Source organism: Diorhabda sublineata, chromosome 2 (assembly GCF_026230105.1).
Source record: "Diorhabda sublineata isolate icDioSubl1.1 chromosome 2, icDioSubl1.1, whole genome shotgun sequence".
Taxonomy (NCBI): domain Eukaryota; kingdom Metazoa; phylum Arthropoda; class Insecta; order Coleoptera; family Chrysomelidae; genus Diorhabda; species Diorhabda sublineata.
This window is the reverse complement of record NC_079475.1, coordinates 24,904,216-24,925,521: the sequence shown is the minus strand read 5'-3', so window position 1 is coordinate 24,925,521 and position 21,306 is coordinate 24,904,216. Positions and strand designations below refer to the sequence as shown.

Here is a 21,306-nt window from a genome sequence, read left to right as displayed (position 1 = left end):
ATAGCAGATTTGAGAGCATCCTTCTCTTTCAATAATGCTTACTGATATTGAAATTTAAAATGAAATAAGTACATTGAATCTAAATTACTTATAATAAAACAGCAAAATTATGTTCAATTTATTTCTATGATTAAACCATCAGTTAGAAGTACTTTGTAACCTAGAAGTGTTACTCTCCTAGTCTCAATGATTCGATGTGATTAAAAAACGTATATGTTTGTCAATTGTCATATTATTGTGTCAAAATTCAGATGATTAATCTGTTGAAAAACAAAAAGAATGTAAATTTATTTGTCTCTTAGAAAAGTTTTATAATATGGGAAAGCTTAAGGTAATCGAAATAACAATATTGGCAATATTATCTAGCGCAAAATGTAGTGATATTACAAGATTAGTATTTGGAGACTTCACAAATGGTTTACCAGCAGCATTTGGAGATTTCAATTCAGATGAGCTTACAGACGTGTTTGTTTTAAGCGACAATGATCGTACAGTTGATATTCTTCTTGCCAATGAAGAAGAACCTCTACTACGTTCGGGGAGAAATTTGAATTGTACTTTTCATAAACACAAAATTACGAGTGTTGTACCAGGTATTTTATGAGTATTTACTTTCAAAATTTGTATGTTAATATTTGTATTTTCAGGTGATTTTGATGGTGATGCGTTAATGGATGTCTTACTTACAACTATAAAAACAGAAGTACCAATAAACAATGCAAAAACAAACATTTTTATATGCTGGGGAGGAGCTATATTAAATTGTTCAGATGTTGATGAACAACGCCCTCTAATAACTATGATGGGTCAACCACTGGCCATTGACTATAACCAAGATATGATAATTGATTTGTTTGGAGAGGATACTGATGGAAGGAGAGCATTTTGGATATTTAATAAAAGTAGAAATGAACCAACCAAGATTCTAATGGATAGAAATAATAAAAGTCCAACTGTGGAACTGAGAAGACCACATGCCCATGCATTTTTAGGTAAAGCGATAGAATCATTTCAGAAATAACTTATGTAGCCAGAATAGTTTTTAGTGAAGAAATTATTGAGATTCTATATTCAATTTAATAAATAATAACTTAACAACGTAATTTTGTAATTGTAAATAATTTAAAAGATTAAAATCATTTTATATTTTGAACAACTTCAAATTTATGAATGTTATTACAATACTAAGTAGGAAAGAAGAGTGAGGATAAGAAATGATAGTTCATGAACCTCCACAAGAGCTGCTGCTGGATTATTTGGGACTACTATCAAATACTCACCACCAATAGGCTCGTGTCTGAGCATCTTACAGTTAAAAAGATGTATTGAAATGAACTTTGAAAGTAACTATCAAAATTGTGGGAATCCCTTCTGACAGTCATGCAGCTATCCAAACCTTATCAATTCAAAACTGACATGGGAGTGCCAAAGAAAACTTAAAGAAATTTAGAGACATACTTAAGGAATACATAGGAATCAAAGGAAATAAAAAGGCCAATACATGCACACTGTGCCAGGATTAACCAGAAATAAATGTAGATACTACGAAGAGGAGAAAAGAACTCTGAAGTTCACCCAAATCTGCTTGAAGCTATCTTAGATATGGGAGCTCAACTATGGTACTAGAAGAGAAGTTATAGGTTTTGAACACAGATTAAGGGACATAATAAATTTTAAGGTTATAATGCAGTATAATCCCTAATCTACATCTACCTCCAGACAATATTATTTTTTGTTCTATTAGTAGTGATTTGGCTAATTATTGATTCTTTGCAATGCTGTTTCCTTCATTTCATTGCAAATGTAGTAAATGTTATTCTGGCTTTTATTGATGTTCTATTTTCAGTCCAATTTGCAAACCCCATTTTTTAAAATTTCGTTAATTTGTACAATGTTATTATAATCATTTTTTAATATTAGAACAATTCACTTTAATTATTGTTTATTTAATTCTTTCAGATTTGAATGATGATTATATGGCAGATTTGTTTATAACGACAAAACAACATTTTGAGATTTGGTATGGTAGAGAAGAAGCAGAACCAAAATTTGTATTCAGCTCTTATATTCAACTGCCAACAATTAGTAAAAATGAAGCACAAGTTATAGGCCAATCAATCTTCATTGATGTAGAATTGAAAGGTAAAGTTGATTTAGTAACTCCAGTTTGTTATGATTGGGACTGTAAAAATAGTGCTTTACTTTTATATTCCAAGGAGAAACAAGATTGGATCAGTATGCAGGTATGTGAATTATTGAAAGGACATGATTTTGAATATACAAAAAATAAGTAATTTGTTCCTATATATAATAGTGAGAGTTCAAAGTCAGTTTTTAATTTTGATTTATTAACAATTTATATGGGTATTTTTTATTATTTTTAGTATTCTTTAATGGATAATCTCACTTTACCATAACCTTGTGACTAGAGTTTCCACCATTTTTCTGCAATTTAAGTACATATATTATTATGTTTTAAAACATATTTTTCTCAATTTTTGAAGTTAGTATTATTATGATCCCTTCTACAACATGGACTGTGATACCGGTCCTGTTTCGGTTGTAATGGTCCATAATTTGGCCAATACTAAGTGAAAGAGAGTGTATATAAATCTACCGTACTATTAAGAAACATAAATTAGGAAATAAGGAAAACATTGGTGTCATTGAAAACCGAACTGTAGAATCGCGAGTTGGAAACGTCCGGTAAGACGAGCCAATTAGTATAAAGACTCAAAGTGACACTGGTAAGTGACTTATTTGATCCAGAAACTTATCTATTCAAAGACATGTCTTCCACCACGATCTCGTTGATGTCTCCCATATTTTATCATTGAAAATTGACATTTCCACTGTCATCGAAAATAAAATTTCATTCCTTAAATCAGGTTTTCTAAAGAAAAGCAGAGAACTTAACCATTGCATTGCAAGGAGACGCCTGAGATATACTCCAGACAATACATCTTGAAAAAACTAGTATTGGAAGTATTGGTGAAGGAATTTATCAACCAATATGATGTATCTTTGGAAGCCCACAGCGATCAAGATAATTCGATAGTCATGTGTCCAGTATATCTTTGACCAGCTGTGAATGAAGATCCAAATCATCAACTTTTAGTGGAATGGTCGACAGTATCAACAGGACCATTGGGAGACACTTATCTGCCCAAAATAGTTTGCAGCCACCAGAGAGATTGGGATCAGTATCTATTGTCTCCAAAATTACAAAAATTCTGAGTCCATACTTCAGGATCAGTTATGTCATCTAATGCATAAGCAAGATCCCCAATGGCAAACCGAAAGTAATCAACTAAAATCGCCGTTTGAAGTAGGGCATGACCTGCATTCGATAAATTTATAGGTGCGTACGGAGGTACCGGCAATGCTAGATATGGAGTCGCTACAAAACATCAACGAGATTTGTTCGCTAGATCTGCAAACTATTTGCTAGCCTGCGTCACCCTTGCCAGTATTAAGAACCCACGTGGGTTGGCAACCGTTTTCTGAAAGAAGTTTGGTCAATTAGAAAAACTTGAAAAGCAGATCTCAGCCCCCAGCAAGACGCTGATAATCAAACCCAATTTGTAGTACATCTTCTGCCTGTTAATCAAAAATCAATTTCAAGATCCATCCACGTACCGCGATGTATAGGAAACGCCACAAAGCCCCCTCACCATCTCAGGTGACAATCGAGTTATAATAAATAATATACGAGTATAGATAGACGGGATGCAACGTCGGACTGAATACTACAATCGGCTCTGAACGCATAATCCAGGAATTCCTTATTCCGTTAAGACTCCGATTCGGAATGAATACCCCTTCTTGGATTCTCATCGGCATTGCTGATCTCCGATACGTACGATGCGAATTGAATTGAATTAATGTTTTTTATCACACTCGGAAAATCCGTCCGATGACGACAAGTGCGTGACTACCTTTAAACGGAAACTAAAATTCTAAAAGGATCGGTATTGTTATTGATATCATTGTCTAGTCTACTTAACTAGTCGTGCCACTGTTAAGTATAGTAGTCTGTTCTAAACATTCATGGTTTTTAATCTGAATAGGTTGATATTAAGTGAATTTAATAAAATTATTTATTGGTCTTTTCAGGTAAATTTTAAAGATGATAACACAAATTTGTGGAAGTTTTATCACCATGCGGGTACCGCATATACTGACGTTATAACATTAAGAAGCGGCGATTTTAACATGGACGGTTATCCCGATATATTAGCTACATTATGTCCAGTACAAGGTGGTAATCCTCAAGCATTTCTTCTAGAAAATGTTCCATGTCAAACTTGTGGTATCCTCAATCGGACTTATGCTATCAAATGGAATTCCCTAAATCCTTTTAAAAATGGAACGGTTATGGCAGCTTTCTTTGATTTTTACCAAGATGGTATTTTAGATTGTGTTATGGTTACCTTTGATGGTAAACAATATAAATCAGCCGCTTTCAAGAATAGTTTGGATTATGATGCCAATTTTATTAAAGTAATGGTTCTTACTGGACTAACTAATAAGAATAATCCTATGATAATGGGACGAGTTGGTAAAAAACGTAGAACTTACGGAACAAATTTACCAGGTAATTGTTGTTTTTATTTCAGAAACGTACATTTGACTGAAATAAGGGAACCCACTATGTCTTTATGAGCTACCATATTTTTAAGTGGTACCCAATGAAAATTTTCATTTGTTCAGTGTTTGAGTATATTGAGTGAGCTGGAATTTCTGAAACCACCGGTTAATTAGTATAATGGGTTACACTAAAAATATTTTTGGATAATTTTTATTATTAGAAATTTGAATTTGATTTATGGTAATTTTAATGATTTAATTAATTTGATTTTAGTGAGTCTAGAGTACAAATTAGATCTTTATTAAAGAGTATTTTAGTTACATTAAAAAGTTAATTGTGAAATTCATTTATTTGAAATTAAGAATTTTATTATTTTTCAGTTGAAAATTTTCAATTTAAATAAAATTTATTTTATTATTAAAAAAGAAAAAAAAATATTTAATGTTAGAAAATTGTATTGTGAAAGAAAATTTTGTTATTAATGAAACAAAAATTTATTTTTTGTACCTTGTGTATCAGGATTTATTAAATAATAATTATAAAGTTAATTTTCTCGAATTTAAAAGATCTGAGGGAGTAAAATTTTTATTGTATAATCTTATATATTAAAAAAATTGATGATTTCCATTCCGAATCCGTTCAGGCGTTCTACCCAACCGATTTGCTTAATTTTTTTTTCAATGGAAGGTATTGATGCACAGATCAGCCATCAACCATCAGATTTCATCTAATTTTCACCATTCTCAAGTTATACCCAAATGCGATTTCCCCCTGTACATTACTTATGGGAGTTTTTCACATACACACGTTCTATCCTCAATATCTCAGGTTCTATTCAAGATAGAGACTTCGTTTTGGTTTAAGAACACTCACTGAAACACCTTCTTTCTTTTGAGTTTTTGAACACTTAAATCGGTTGAGTTGGAGAGGAGCTAGGCGCGGATGTGTGGATGTAAGCAACACGAATTTTAATCGTTTCCTACTCCTTATTCTCTTGATAAGAGTTATTGGAAGTGGAATTATCTGTTCAGGGGATGTCATACGTTGATGTACGTCAGATTGGCTGCATTGCAGTTGAACTAATGGGAAGTTAATTGCTCTTCATTATCAGTAGGAGAAAGTTGGGGATGGCTTCCTTCTGAAGCTTCGATAGAAGAAGTTTGTTCGGATTGGATGAAATCGAACCCAATTATTTTGTCATCATGATTTGTTTCTTCCCCAGCGCTGGTTGGCGGGTCTTGATCAGTCATCTCAACAGGCAACAAGTCCACGTCGGTTAAAACATTAATAGCATGCTCAATTGTAACTGCATCACCACAATTGATCTTCTCAATCTTGCTCCTAAAGTGGATTCATGAAAACCTCTCTCAAAAGTTGCTTGTGTACATCAAACGGCCAGCTGCATTTAATTGGCAATAATAGGCTGTTAAGTCGGTTACCTCTTGTAGTTTCTGTTAAACAAATAAGATGTCTCAGCTAGTATCCAAAATAAACATCACTTCTCTCGTAAGTAGGTAGATACCTTAAACAATGTAATATCTAAAGGAGTTGAGTAATATACAAGCTATTTACACCTTTATTCGTACTAAACAAGGAAGCTAGATTTTGGAAATACCTCAAATCATCTTTGAAATAATTGACAAGAAGAACGATTATCTACATGAAAACAGAGAAAATATATACTCCCCGCATTTTCTCGGCCAAGGTTAAAACTATTTTCAAGAATTTTGTTGTGCGACTGAGGTTTACTAAAACGGATCTGCTACCTGGTGGCCGACATAATATCTTCCAAAACTCCTCTAAAAACCTCCTGCGTGTCTTTGCCCTTTGCTGGTCTTTACCCCCATCTCTTAATCAAGCAATCTCAAATTGATAAATCACATATTTAAACCAATTTTATCAACAAAAATGTTATACAGTGTGATGATTAGAAGTATAAATTTCATGTATACACTTTATTATTACTATGAAAAGTTTTTGTCTAATATACCAATTATATTTTTATCTAATTTTTTTAGGTCCGTCGATATCCTACAAAACAACGACCCAAGAAGGCAAAACTAGACATGGTCTTTCCAGTCAATTGCCTCAATCAGCACACTTCAGTTTAAATTTACCTTATTCTATATTTGGTCTTGGTCGAACTCCAAATTTCGTAGATAAAGTAACAGTTGGTCTTTCAAATTACTCGAAACACTGGACTCAAATTATTCCTAATTCTCAGATGCTAGTAATACCTTGGCCAACAAACGAACCATCCAAATGGAAGGCGCAATTATTTGTAACACCAAGTAAATTGATTCTGATGTCTGTTGCTGCTTTGACGACAGTTTGTGGTTTGATTACTGTGATAATAGGTATTTTGCACTGGAAGGAAAGACAAGAAGATAAAAAAGAAAGACTATCTGAATCACATAGATTCCATTTTGATGCAATGTGATTTTCAGCAGCACGACTCTGTTGACTGAGAAAAAATAATATTTAAATTAGAATCTGTACCATGTCATACAGTACATACACCCCAAAAAACAATTTTGCCTGTCAGAAAGGAGATAAAAATATTATTTTATAAACGTTACAATTTTATAGATAAAAAACTATGTTAATAACGTTCTGCTGGTAAATTGAAAGAAATTTGCTGACAGCTGACAATTTTAGGAGTAGAACTAACTGTGTAGCAAAGTTATTGTTGTATTTAGTAAACCTATAAAGAATACTGAATAAAACATTTCCGTGTATAATTTACCGCTATAAAAGTGAATCGTGTTTATTTCTGAAAGGGCGTAAGTCATATTTTGATAGTTTTTGTTAAACATTGAAAATTATTTATTTGTGCAAGTCATATTGTTAAGTCCAGAAAGGAACATAGTAAGTTACCTCTTTATACATTCATATGCGAGTTGAATTTGCTGTTTAGTATATAAATGTCGCAAGTCAATCAACTTTAGCTTCCTTTCTACACTTAACAGACGGCTGGTATCCTCGACTAATACTGACAATTTAACACACCGCGTAATCATATAGACAAAGAATGGAAGAATGACATATTAAGCAACATTTGTCACAACACAGTGGGCAATTTAGAAGAGATTTTTAATTAAAAATCATTTCTTCCATAATTATATATCACTTCAATATAGTTATGCTAATTCTTCCTCCATTAATCACTGCATTGTATTTTTAATATTTTTTTTTAGTTATTCCGTTAGTTTATGTTTGCAGTTTCTTATTTATAGCGACTGGAAATTTTCTTTTCAAAGCTTATTTCCAATAAATAATTTAAATAGGAATTGTATAGTATTATAACGGTTGTAAAATGTAAAAATATTGTGATCAATATGATTTTTGAATTCATTTATATAAAAAACATAATACAATATATTTATTTCATGTTTACAAAGTTGTTTTAATTATACAAACCTACATTGCAGTGAATAGTGATAGTAATTAGGAAACCCAAATATCCAAGGCGCATATTTGAAAGATGTTTAGGTTTGGCAAGCGTTTTAAGACAAAAATAATTTAATAAATTTGTTATTTTGCTCATTCTGACAGATACAGCATCATACATGAAAAAAGCTGGACAAAATTTGAAAATGATTTACCACATGTAATATGCATGGTGAAGAAAATAGAAAATATTCTATTGCCTTTTGTAAACATAAAATTTTGAAAATTGAAATTTGGTTTCCTACCTAATAAATGCACTATTACGCTTTGCTTTCTATTCTTAATTAAATATATACCTCACTTAGTAATAACTTTTCTACAGCTTTACTTTTCTGTAATTTCACTAAGGACTTCAATTGTGTTGATCATGAAAATCTGGGAGCAAAGATTTCATTAATATTAAATCCTGGCTGACGCGAACAGCACAAAAGAGTTTTACAACCTTTAAAACTCTACAATGACTTATCCTCTGCTTGTTTTGCCATTTAATCTGTGCCTAAACAGCTCGATATTCATACTGCTTTAACAACTCACTACTTGTTGTTGGGTTGTATGAGGGTCTTGTAGTTTACACCTCTTCGAATCTATCTTTAAATTACAAAAAATAACTATTCGTTGCAATTATGGCTTAAAAAGTAGAAAGCATTGCGAATTCTATTTTGAAAAATACATAATACATTCATTGTTAACCCACTAGAAGAACACATTTGGACATTAACAATACCCACCTAAGATCTGATAAAAAATTCCATCATCTTCAATGCCAAACAATTATTCAATCAGCTACATCAGAATTAAAAAAGGCAAATCAAAGTCATTTTCGAACACTTGGCTGGAAGCCACTTTTTATATTCGCAAAAATTTTTGTTAACTAAAACATTTAATTTAGAATTATCTGACGAATCTTCCCAATCCCCTATTGTTGTTAAGATTAAAACAGAAATAAAACAACTTTCAGTTTCTAGAACAAAATAAACAAACAGAGGAATCCGATTTGCCATTAACCCGAGGTGTAAAACTTATGAAACAATCTGAGGCAGCTTTTCAAAATGTCACAGGAAAAACGGGGGGCGTAATATTCAAAAATGTGATTAAAATAAATCGGGAATTCAATTTCTTAGCCAAGTAGCTAATATTTTCACTTGTTTATTAATTTACTGAATCCATAGTAAACATGTTTCATGTTTACTACAGGGTGCGGCAGCATAACTTCCTTTTTTAAAAAGTTCGCCATTTAGTCGGTAGATGTCGTAACGGAGTGCTAGTGGTCTCGTTCGAGAGGGGGGACTATAAAGTTTTGTCCCGGCACAGTTCAGTCGCCATCATGCGTTGGAACAGTGAGGAGCGTGCGTTTGCCGTTGAGGTTTACTTTTCGAGTGGATGTTCTGTGATCGCAACCCAGCGCGCCTTTCGGAATCACTTTAATTTAGCCCCCTTGGCCCCTGTCCCGGACCGGAAATCAATTGTTACGTGGGTCACTACGTTCAGACAAACTGCAAGTGTGACAAGACGAAGAACTGGAGTCCCTCGGCCCATTAGATCACCGGAGAACATTGAGTTAGTTAGAACTTCAGTGTTGCGATCACCACGGCGTTCTGCGCGCAAACATGCGTCTGCCCTTGGACTTTCCGATCGTTCTGTGAGGAGAATACTTCATGATGATCTTCATTTTCATCCATACAAGATGGCAATTGTGCAGGAACTTTCTGAACGTGACTTCAATTCTCGGAGGAACGCGTGTGAGGTTTTTCTGGAAGTCGTTCCTGAGGACGCTATTGTTTTTTTTAGTGATGAAGCCCATTTTCATTTGTGTGGATCCGTAAACAAACAAAACATGCGCTACTGGGCTGATACCAATCCTCGACAATTGCATCAACGGCCTTTGCATTCACCTAAAGTCACAGTGTGGTGTGCAATTTACTCACGTGGAATTATTGGTCCCTGGTTCTTTGAGGAAAATGAAGTCACAGTGACAGTGAATTCGCACCGGTATGTAAACATGTTACAGGAATTTTTTTTCCCACGGCTAGATGAGTTGGACTTAGGGGACACTTGGTTTCAACAAGACGGAGCAACGGCACACACTTCAAGAACATCGATGGCTGTTTTGAGGGAACACTTCCCAGAGCGCCTTATCTCAATTAGGGGCGATTTGGAGTGGCCAGCCCGCTCTCCCGATTTGACCCCTTGTGATTATTTCCTATGGGGTTTTTTGAAATCTCGTGGGTATGTGAACCGTCCAAGGACCCTACAAGATTTGAAGACGAACATCCAGGAAGAAATTGCCAACATAACGCCTGGCAAGAGTCATGACAAACGCCAGAAATCGGTTTACTCAGTGTATGGAGAATGGGGGACGTCACCTAACTGATTTGATCTTCAAAACTCAGTAAAACAAAACTTTATGTATGTGCCTGTATTATAAAAAACGAATAAAAATTTTCTGATTCATACAATAAGTTTTATTAACTTTTGAAAAAAGGAAGTTATGCTGCCGCACCCTGTATATTATAAATGTTTTAAAAGCTCCGAAACCTTTTGAACTGATAACAGGACAATTTACATTGTATTTTTAGAGAAAACTTATTTGCACTCTTTGTCCTCATTCTAATTTTCCAACGTTTAATAACAAATTACGGAGAGGTATTATCAATTCCTAATGTGAAGGTTAATACTTTTGTAAACTTGCTTCGTATAAACCTTATTACCAGAATTGAGCGTAAGATATCATGACGCTCATAAACTCCAGGTACTTTTTTACATTTGAATATCATATCATGGGACGTTAGCCCCGTTCAAAATAAATATTTTTCAATTGATGTGGCAACATCAGACTTTCTTCTGCGCAAGTCGATAATTTGACAATTCATTATTTTGTCAAGAAAAAAGTTAAATCATCATTTCCCGTCGCCATATTTGCGACGAGATCGCGAGGGTGTTTTGCGACAAGTAAATCGTCGTTCTCGACGAGGGGAGTTTCCTGCTCCCAACCGTTTTCGCCTATTTTTCTGACCATCTATTTTGTCATTACAGTTTTAGACAAATTTGTTATTTTACGGTTATTTCTTGTTTGGGAATTAATAAACATGGCTTTTTAAAATGTCTGCCTTCAAATTGCGCGTAACCACTCCTTGTGGAGGAGCTATCAACTCCAATAAATCAACTACAAATACTACCGAAGGACAGAGGGATGGAGAAGAAAGGAAATCGCAATTTGTCACTTGCAAGGGGCTCGACTACTGATTCCAAAAAAGGTATATATATATATATATATAGTGATTGTCTCAAGGTCGGGGTACATGTATTTGCGTATTGGTCAACAAGTCAGAAACCAACAGGTTACTCAGTTAAAACTAAACCATTATGTTACATATAATATAGAGTAATTAGTTCATTACTTCGTCCTAAGTATGAGGAGAAAACATGAAATAAAAATTTTTTCCACCCCATTTGCTGAAATTTAAAAAATAATTGAGGTATTCAGATCATTAATTAACCATGGTATCTAAATCTAAAGTTGATCAAATAAATTATGAGCTGAAATAATTTATTCAGTGTTGTAAATATGTGTATTTAGATAAAATTTTATATGAGAAAGGAATGTTCGTCATTCACATCAACTGCTGAGATTTTTTACATATATTTTCAATATATATCACGTTTTTGATTCACAAACCATCCCAATAATAACTACAAATTTGATGATTTTTTAATTTGAGTGATAATCAACCTCTTCAGGGCATGTTCCTTTCATCTAATGACAACTCTTGATGTGTCCAAAATTTGTTGTAAAGTAAAATACAGTTTCATTATTTAAAAAATGCCACGAATACCATATTTATCAGAAACGATCTATACTCATCACTTGCACAAAAATTGTTACCTCAGTAGACCAATATTTATCCCTACTATCTTAATGAACCTTGTGCATAGTAGTAGTCCCAATTCTTTCAATTCTATCCTAGACACGTCTTAAAACCTATCAACATTTTGTGAGTGATATCGATTAGTTTCTTCTGCCATGTAGTCAAACAAACCAGTCCCTATGAAAATTGAACTATTTTAACCACACTTTCCAAATTATTTGGCACTACAACAATGCCAGTGTACCCTATAAATTGTTCAATATTTGGTGGATCATCATATTCTGACCAATCTTCATTGTCACTTTGTTGCATGTGCTGAAAATCAATTGTTTTATTTTAGATGGTGTCAGTACAAAACCGTGGCCTCGCGGCAGTCGTCGCCGCGAAGTTACGGGTGCAAGTCTTACCCCAAAATTGGAGGTATCTAGAAAACCACAGACTCAACGTGTCAAGACCATTGATAAAAGACCCCGATCCCGTGGTACTGGTTACTATTCAGGTGCCACAACTCGAAATGAGACGACCGGCTTAGAAGAGGATAATAATATCCACCAGGTGGAATTGGGTTCAGTTTTTTCACCAGGCAGTAAGAAGCAGAGCCATAATAATTTGATAAATTTCTCTTATCCTCCAAGAGGAAGTTTTAATTATCCTGCTGGAAGACATGGTAATGGTAATCGGAGGGTGGGCACCATAAAGCATAAATACAATAAAGAACAATTTTTGCAAGCTAAGTAAGTTTTTTAATTCTTTAATTTGGCAATGTAAATTTGAATATTCTTGTATTGCTCAATTGATGGTGATTACCATCAATTTTGTTTTTTTAATATACTCATTATTAATAAAATAATAATTATCATTTTTGGGTTATATATTTTAATCATTTAAAATATGCTTAACCCACCATCAGTACAGTGAAATTTTTTTTTATTATATGGGTACATGCGAATGTAGCCGTATATGGGTATGCTATTATGTAGCAAAAATAATAGCTTTAGGATGTAGAAAGTGGAAATAAATAAGTAAATATCCTGATTAGATATTTGAAAATTTTTATTGTTCATTCTTTGTTACACTTTCAAATTGAGCACCTGCCAGATATTTTTATGTTTTTTTTCAGGTCTGTCTTCTGTTTTTTCACGCCCAGAGTTGAGTATTCTAGTGTCTTTACAGATTTTTCTTTTTAAAATGACAGGAAACCTCAGGTTAATTTGTCAAAGTTTAAACTGTTGAAGTCTCTTCCCAATTTTATCACAAATTTGCGTCGGTTCAAGGTATTAGAATTGGAATTGACAACTACAAAGGCATTTATAGAAGCTGAATTTAAAAGTGAGAAAAATACTGCCAATGAGAGCTTTCAGTTCATCTAAGGCCATATCCTCTAAGAAATGTTGAGAGTCTGCATGACTATAGTTTAGAGCTTTTGCCCCAGTTTTTGGTTGGTGTATTTTACAATATCTGATAGTATGGCTATCATTAAAAAGGAGTTGCCAACACTCAAGTTGTTCTTTGAGATCTTGAAAAAGACGTTTCACATCTGGCAAATGAGTCATATTTTCAGATCTTGGCTTTACTTTTAAGTTTTTGTATTTCTTAAGCCACATTGTAGAGTCATCTATGCCAATAAAATCATTAACATATTCCTCATATTCAGTTATATCCATATTTTCAGTTATTTCTTGTTTGGTATCTGAGCCTGCAGATCTTTTACTTACATGGTCTTCTGCCCGATTCTATGTTTAAACAATGTTCTGCTTCCTTCCTTAACTTCAATAGATGCTTTTGTTCCTCTTCATAGGACATATTGGATAAAAAAACTGAAAATAATGGCCTAATAGATGAAAAATAGAAGTACGGTAGGGTATGAGGGGACGCGGTAATAAACATGCATATATCTCCTACGACAGTCCACTATATACTGAAATAAGCACGTTGCTGCACGTTAACAAGTATAAAACGAAGATACACGAGGATTCGTGAAGCTTCTGTATGTTAGCTAATTGTTATAGCATTTTAAAGTTAGCTAGGGTATATGATACCACATTTTTCATCTTTCTGTTCATTTTTACTGTCTACTCCTCTAGTTACTTTCCAAATCGATTTTGTCTTTCTACCAAGAATAAACATGTGTAAGTTTCATTCTTGTAGTGGTAACTTGTTTTTTAAAATCATTGTCCTGATATGGAAATTTTACGCCATTTTCACCTTCCTCATATGGGCGATGTGATTTCTATTTAATAATATTTGACAGCTATCCCACTTTTTATTTGTTTCGTTTGTTCGCCTCATACAAAGTGAAGAAGGGAAAAAAATATTATGAAGTTCGATATGTAATTTTCTTTTACCTCAAAGTATTTTCTTAAAATATTAATTTTGTTCTAACTGCAAGTTCTGTTCTAGTTGTCAATTCATTGTTAATAGTAATGGTGATTATAAAAAATACTTGGATGATCCAGATGTTTTAGTGGACTGGAATTTAATTGAACAAGTAGTAAGTGTTCTTTGATTATTTATTAATAGAACCTAACCACAAAAAATAAAAGAGATATTTACTATTCCTTGTAATTTCGCGATTTTTATATATGACAAACATTTCAAAATTTGTAAAATTCCTAGAAAGTAATCAAAACAATAAAAAATAGAGTCATCAATATGATTAAGTTAGAATTTCATGATATTCATACTGAACACACTGTTTACACTAAAACTACACTAACACTCGCAATTACATTGTCTGACGCGCGTTTCGATAACCAAGTTTATCCTCAGAGACTGAAGTTGAACTCGCGTCAGACAGTGCAATTGTGAGTGATGGTGAAGTGGTAGTGTAAACAGTGTGATCAGTATTTCATCATTATGTATAAATGAACTGGTATTAAGGTCTTTGGTCAACTTAAATGATGAAAAATATACATTTTAAAGGTTTTATTTCCAGAAATAAATCGGGGTAACAGAAACGTGATTTTATTGTACATCTTAGTGATGGCTCCTCTTAAGTGGAAAATTAAAAACTTGTCTAAAAAATCGTCAGAGGATTAATAATAACAAATGAACTATGCAATATAAAGAAAAAATCCCATTTACTTTCAAATATAATGTATTTTCAAAGATATATTCAGAATTTCAAGTCAATTGGTCTAAGTCAAAATGTGTCAATACCTTAACAGTCACTGAGGCGTAATGTAAGATTCATAAGCATTAACTATAAATTAAAAAATATTAATCTTAATCTCCGATCATTTATGAAGCTTAATTAAAAAAAAAATTAAATTAAAGCTGGATAATTATTTATGTGGTAACAAATATATTGCAAAGGTGTACATAAAATGTTAAGATTATATGTTGTATTTTGATAAAGACCGAAGTAAGTTGAAACATCAAATATTTTTACCTCTTATTTGATTGATTTTCTATGAAATAGATCTAAAATAAAGATAAATCATCATTAGAACATAATATTCCAGTGTTTTATTCCAATATTCTCAATTTTTAATAAACAATATGATTTTTAAAACGTTTAAATTGTTCTAAGCAATGAAATATTATGAGAAATAAAAAATTCTTTTTTTTCATTTTTTTTGAATTATTTTAATTATATGTAATACCTGTTATAGAACTTACAAGTATCGGAATATTCAATATGTCCGATCTGTCTTTATCCACCTATGGCAGGTAAAATTACACGTTGTGGTCATATCTACTGTTGGTCCTGTGTTCTTCACTATTTATCTTTGTCCGACAACCCATCGAGAAAATGTCCTATTTGTTTTGATACCATTTATAAACAGGATCTTAGGAGGTATGTAAAAAGTTTGCTTTTATTGAATACTTCTTACAGTTCTTACCATAATATGTCAAAACACAAAATAAAAAATCTCGAACTCACCAAATTATGTATTGAAACTTGTAATCATATTTCTGTTTTGTTGGAATAAAGAAAAAAATTTGTCTGTTTGAATCTGAATTTAAAAATTATCATTTTCTTTACAGTGTAGTTGTAATTCCTTTTACAACCCTCAACAATGCTGATACCATAACATTCAGGTTAATGAAAAGGCCTAAACATTGCTTAATAGCATATCCAGCGGATGCTGAAATAAAGGATGTAAATTATATGTTCAATTTATCTGAAAATGGCTCCAAAGATGTTTATTCAAAACTGCTTCTCGCAACAGTAGATGATATTCTTGCCATTATAGATAGGGAGAAAAGAGAGTTGAAAAATCAATTTGAAGAGGAAGATGGTCCTGAAAAAGGTTTTATTGAACAAGCCATGGCTTTGTTAAAAGAAAGAGAAGATACTGTGTGCAAAAATGTTGAGTATGTTAAAGATCATCATGGAGCTTGTGCAAAAGTAAACCTTGAGGAAGTTTTTCATGATTTGGAAATAAATGACGATATCAAACAGTTTGATAAAACTATTGACAATAATTTAGAAAGTTGCAGTCAGAATCAACCTGTTAAGATCCATTATTTTTATCAAGGTAAGCGTATTAGGGAATTTTTTGGTATACAATAATTTCAATATCAAAGTCGACTGCTTTAAGCATTTTTGCCTTTTCTACTTTACTTTTTATTGATACTAAAAAAATTTGATATTTTCCCATGTTAATGAACCTTTATTGTATTGATTTTTTCATTTTATTCCAAAGTGTTGAGTACAGGATGTTCTTTATAGTGAACATTGTGAAATTTAAACTTTGGAAAATTACTAAGTTTTCGAAAACATCTTTGGAGTACTTAATATGCTTTAAAGAAAGTTTCAGGAACAAACATATATATATATATATATACATATAACATACATATAATACATTTTGACTCAACAAGTATATATATATATATATATATATATATATATATATATATATATATATATATATATATACATATAACATACATATAATACATTTTGACTCAACAAGTATATATATATATATATATATATATATATATATATATATATACTTGTTGAGTCAAAATGTTCATTTCATTAGAGATAGTGCCCCTCTATTTAATAATGAATTCATTCTAAAATCTATACATAATTATTTTAGTTTCAGTAAAGTTTTTAAAATTTGTTACAGCGTTTGATGGTCAACACATATACCTCAATTCTATCAATGCAAATATGTTGGAACACAGTTACAATTCATTAGAATTATGTCCAAAGATATTAACGGGTAAAATTGTTGAGAAAGTATGTCACTCTATGACTGAAGATTTGCGTAAGAGAATGAGATACCTTCAGCACTTACCACTTACTTGTCAATTTGAAATTGCAGAGATTGAATTAAAAACTCCTATAGTCACAAAAGAAACTCTTGAAAAATTTCATGGTAAGTTATAGTGGTTTAATGGTTCTCAATACACTTTTTGGTTAATTACCGCCGGTTTCATAATCCCACCCTAACTGGCACTTTAACTAAAGGTGAAATGGTCCCATAATCGATTTGTAAAGGTTTCTCAAGTAAAGGCTCCTTTAAGGCGTTAAAAGTAGGTTGACTGTTGTCTGTCCTTTTCCAATATGTCATTTGAATAAAAGACAAAATGAAACTTAGAAATGAGTGTTATTTTGTTCTTTTTGCTTCTTATAGGCGTACTGTTGTGCTTTGTATTTGCCAATTGAATTATTCTATTCAATAATTATTTTTATTATTGTTAATCAGAAGTGATTAAAGATAAGTGTCCTTCCTCAAACTGCCTGATCAAAGCACTGTTATTGAATATTGTTTGGTCGTGAACGGAACCTGTTCAACGAGGCATAATTTTACGAAACCAAGGCGTTTTTTTCTATGTCGATATATTTTCCATCTTCACAAGGAGCTTGGACATTGTGTCATAAACCTTTTATATTTTGAAACTTATCAAAAAGAGGCCCGGGTCAGGTTAGAATTCAAACATAGCATATATTTGCATTTGACCTTTGCCACTAAAAACATATGATTGTGAATTTTATATATGTAATTTAAAATTATAAAAATAATGCCAGGTCTAATTTTAAAATCCAAGTTTTTTTTTCTGTCGAGTTCGTCGCCAAATTGTTTTCAAATAAACTGCTCTTATTTTCCTTCGAAATAAACAATGAACACTTACATTAGATGATCTTTATATTTGAATGAAATTGAATCAAATTTGAAAGAAGCCAAAAGAGCACTACAAACAGTAAATTTTTAAAAGACTATCAAAAAACTTTAAACTATAGAATTCCCTATGTATACAAGCATCAATTTTTTCAAATTTCTATTATCAAAGTGCGTATCGCAGGTTATAAGATCCATATTACAGTGTACGTTTCTTGAGGCTGGACAATGAAATTGATAACAATACCGATATGTTAGTAAAACTTATTATTCTTTTCAATTCTAGATAAGATTGAAAGTCGTAAACAAATGCGACGAAAAAGAGCGAAAGAAGAAAAACGTCGTGAGAAACGGATTGAAATTGAGGAAAATCGTAAAATGAAAAAATATGCTCATCCAAATTTGCATTTAGAGTCCAACATTCAATTTCCCGAATTTGGTTTTGAAGCAAGGCTTCGAACTGAGTCTGAAAGTACTTTACCAAGTGAACAAAACACTTCTTCTGATTTAGGTGGACCTACACCTAGCTTTTCAGTGGAAAGCAGTTATGCGGGACCTTCATTTGCAAAAGTAAGTAATATTTCATTCTTTAGTTAGCAAAGCTTTTTAAAACAAACAGTGTGATATTTTATATGCACAATTAAATAATGTATAAAATTAGATCTACCTAACTAAACTAAAATTCAGAACTGTTAAATGGAATCTTGATTTGATGTTGCACTAAATTGTAAATAAGTGACTTGCTTAGTAGTCATTTTATAACATTTTAGTGCTAGATTAAAGTGAGGTTAATTAACCATAATTGATAATCTATAATTAATTATGGTCAGTCCCCTCTACTACATTTAAATTTGTGGTGAAATGCATTGATCAATTCCTAGTTGAATAGCAGGGCCAAGAGAAACACCTCAATAACGATATGCTGCAAAATTATTTTACTTTGTTTAAATCATGTTTAAAAACTTTCTTATTGTTATAATAGAGCGGGAAAAAATTAAACTATTAAGTTTTTTGTCTGCATATAGTTTTATACACCTCGTAGGTTTCTAGTCAATGATAACAGAAATTTTCATATCTTATAACATATCTCTTTCTTCATAGATGTTGGCTACTGAGAAAAAACCATCAGTACCATCTTGGTCTGATTTAAAATCTACATCATCCACATCTGATTCGCCAAAATTAATCAATGTTACTGGTTCCAAAATGAAAATGCTTTCTAATGTACGTAGACCAAGTTTAAGTGAAGAAGATCCGGAAGATTATGAACCAGTTCCATCCTTCAACAGAAGTTTTGGTGATGCAATAGCTCAGGCTCTCGAACTAAAAGAAAAAGGAGACATTGAATGTGAGTTCCAATAAATTTTTTATTGACTGAGTACTGGCCATAAATTTGTTGGTATTTGCAAGTAACAGTTTCAACTATCTTAGCACTATTGCTACTTCTTCGCAATCTTGCTTGTAATAGTTTGATAACTTTGAGAAAGTTCTTAGAATATAAGGCCTAGAGGCCTCAGAGCCTCTCTATCTTGAAGGAAAGGTTATAAGAATGGATTCAAAGCACTCTGGTGGTGACTTCCTAGGCTAGATCACTTCAAAGAATTTCTGAGGAGCTTTAATATCATTAGATCCAAAATGTATTTGTATCTAAGAAAAATCAAGTTACACTTTACAGGAAACTGCCTCAGAAAGCCCCTGATGTGATTAGGTCTAACAAAAACCACTGGTGTTTATTAGGATTCACAAAATTTTGAAAAAAATATGCTGCCATATTTTATTGTTGCATTAATAATTCAATGTGAATTTGTTTTTCTAGACTCTCGTCAGCCCGGTAAAAAAAAGAAAAAAACCAAACAAGTTTTATTTGCAACAGGTATGGCTTATTCTGAAAAGTAATTTTTTGTTAACACATAACAATGATATAGTGTAGTTTTTGTTATAAATTTTTGTTTTATTCAACTTCAAATTGTGTGTATGTTTACAGATTTTATGTTTAATAAACTTAAAAGTTTTTGCTGTGTTTTTTTAGTGTCCCCTGTCTAAAAAGAATAAAAGTACTCTTTGATTTTCAATAGCAATAACTAATATAGAATCTTGCTCGACCTTAATAATATGTACCCATTAATCACGGCAGTGATTAATGAATCATTTAAAATACTAATAAATTTTTTCCGACACATAAAAGATTTATAAAAGTAAAAACCAGATTCTAACTTGAGACCTCCAGTCTGAAGTACCTTTTGTAACAATATAAATTTGATATTCTACGACAAATTTTATTAAAAATCAACTCAAAATGGATAGAGAAAATGAAAGTATGTTCTTTATGAAACCACCAGAAATTAGAGGTACTGTAATTTATTACCGGAAAAAAAAATAATATGGCATATGAATTTTGAACTGGCAACAGGGATTTATGATAACTAAAGAAATACCATCTAGTAACGTTATTTATTTGTTAATTTTAAACTAATAGATAGACTTTTGTGTTGTTTATTATTGAGATTACAATTATTATATTATAATTTTCAACAACGATGTACTATTTGTAAATGGACAATAATGTATGTATGAAATATTTGTTACAATAAAATAATAGTGTCTCTAATAATGTTACAAAGTTTTCCAACAAAAACCTTTAGGAGTCGCGTATAATGAATTATTATTCACTCGTGATTTATGCTCGTGGCAGTAAACTTCATGAATAATAACCTACATTATACACTAGTGAATAATATATTATTTTACTGGGTATATTTGAACAATTATAACCTTGTTCGCTTATTATGTATAAAGTTATATTTTCAATAATAAAAGATGTGAAACCATCACAAGTAGTACCGCTATCGATAGTAGATTTGTCCGGATTCTGCTTATCCATTTTTTATTATTATTTAAATATTACTGTATATTTATATTATATTATATTATTTATATTTATATATAAGTCCTTTTTTCCACTCATGTGATTGTCGCATTAGCCCTGCGGTTCATGCTATTCATATTCGTCGAAAACTTCACACACTTGTTACATAAATAACTATTCAACTTTTTAGTTTCATATGCTATAAAATCGTGTTTTTTTGTTCTTTTAACTATATTTACTTTCCACTTTTTATTTTGATTTATTGTCAAAAATAAAGTTTTTCTTCAAGTCATTAGTATTGTAAATCCAGAACACAGGGCACGGATGTAAAATTCTCGAAACACATAAAATTTAAGGTGTTAAATTCTAAAGTAATACTGATAGTATGGTACATCTCCAACAGAGGGCAGAGGGCAAAAAAGAAAATTTGCAGTGATAATTTCTAAAAAA

General features: G+C 31.9%; 2 protein-coding genes, 1 long non-coding RNA gene and 1 other non-coding gene across 4 annotated transcripts; 3 read left to right on the top strand and 1 right to left on the bottom strand.

Annotated features, from left to right (window-relative positions):
• Positions 1 to 219: 219 nt before the first annotated feature.
• Positions 220 to 7,987, top strand: LOC130440824 (T-cell immunomodulatory protein). The gene is made up of 5 exons (XM_056774180.1): positions 220 to 593; positions 648 to 992; positions 1,960 to 2,243; positions 4,117 to 4,597; positions 6,610 to 7,987. The coding sequence occupies exons 1-5, from the start codon at positions 317 to 319 to the stop codon at positions 7,029 to 7,031; spliced, it is 1,809 nt and encodes a 602-aa protein (XP_056630158.1). The 5' UTR covers positions 220 to 316; the 3' UTR covers positions 7,032 to 7,987.
• Positions 5,085 to 9,069, bottom strand: LOC130440825 (uncharacterized). The gene is made up of 2 exons (XR_008909561.1): positions 8,770 to 9,069; positions 5,085 to 6,042 (listed from the first exon to the last, which is right to left on the bottom strand). It is a non-coding gene; the product is annotated as an uncharacterized LOC130440825 (long non-coding RNA).
• Positions 9,070 to 10,854: 1,785 nt separating this feature from the next.
• LOC130452705 (RING finger protein 10) lies at positions 10,855 to 20,005 on the top strand. Its single transcript, XM_056792118.1, has 9 exons — positions 10,855 to 11,295; positions 12,248 to 12,641; positions 14,308 to 14,398; positions 15,522 to 15,706; positions 15,898 to 16,391; positions 16,995 to 17,246; positions 18,277 to 18,560; positions 19,092 to 19,338; positions 19,807 to 20,005. The coding sequence occupies exons 1-9, from the start codon at positions 11,232 to 11,234 to the stop codon at positions 19,884 to 19,886; spliced, it is 2,091 nt and encodes a 696-aa protein (XP_056648096.1). The 5' UTR covers positions 10,855 to 11,231; the 3' UTR covers positions 19,887 to 20,005.
• LOC130440868 (small nucleolar RNA SNORA36 family) lies at positions 16,552 to 16,683 on the top strand. The gene has a single exon (XR_008909565.1). It is a non-coding gene; the product is annotated as a small nucleolar RNA SNORA36 family (small nucleolar RNA).
• Positions 20,006 to 21,306: the final 1,301 nt, after the last annotated feature.

Excerpts from the sequence above, each read along its gene's own strand:
- LOC130452705 (XM_056792118.1), top strand. The coding sequence starts at position 11,232 with ATGGAGAAGAAAGGAAATCGCAATTTGTCACTTGCAAGGGGCTCGACT. Across the intron at positions 12,642-14,307 it reads GAACAATTTTTGCAAGCTAA|TTGTCAATTCATTGTTAATA; the intron begins GTAAGTTTTTTA and ends GTTCTGTTCTAG. Across the intron at positions 15,707-15,897 it reads TATAAACAGGATCTTAGGAG|TGTAGTTGTAATTCCTTTTA; the intron begins GTATGTAAAAAG and ends TTTTCTTTACAG.
- LOC130440824 (XM_056774180.1), top strand. The coding sequence starts at position 317 with ATGGGAAAGCTTAAGGTAATCGAAATAACAATATTGGCAATATTATCT. Across the intron at positions 594-647 it reads AATTACGAGTGTTGTACCAG|GTGATTTTGATGGTGATGCG; the intron begins GTATTTTATGAG and ends TTGTATTTTCAG. Across the intron at positions 993-1,959 it reads ACATGCCCATGCATTTTTAG|ATTTGAATGATGATTATATG; the intron begins GTAAAGCGATAG and ends TAATTCTTTCAG.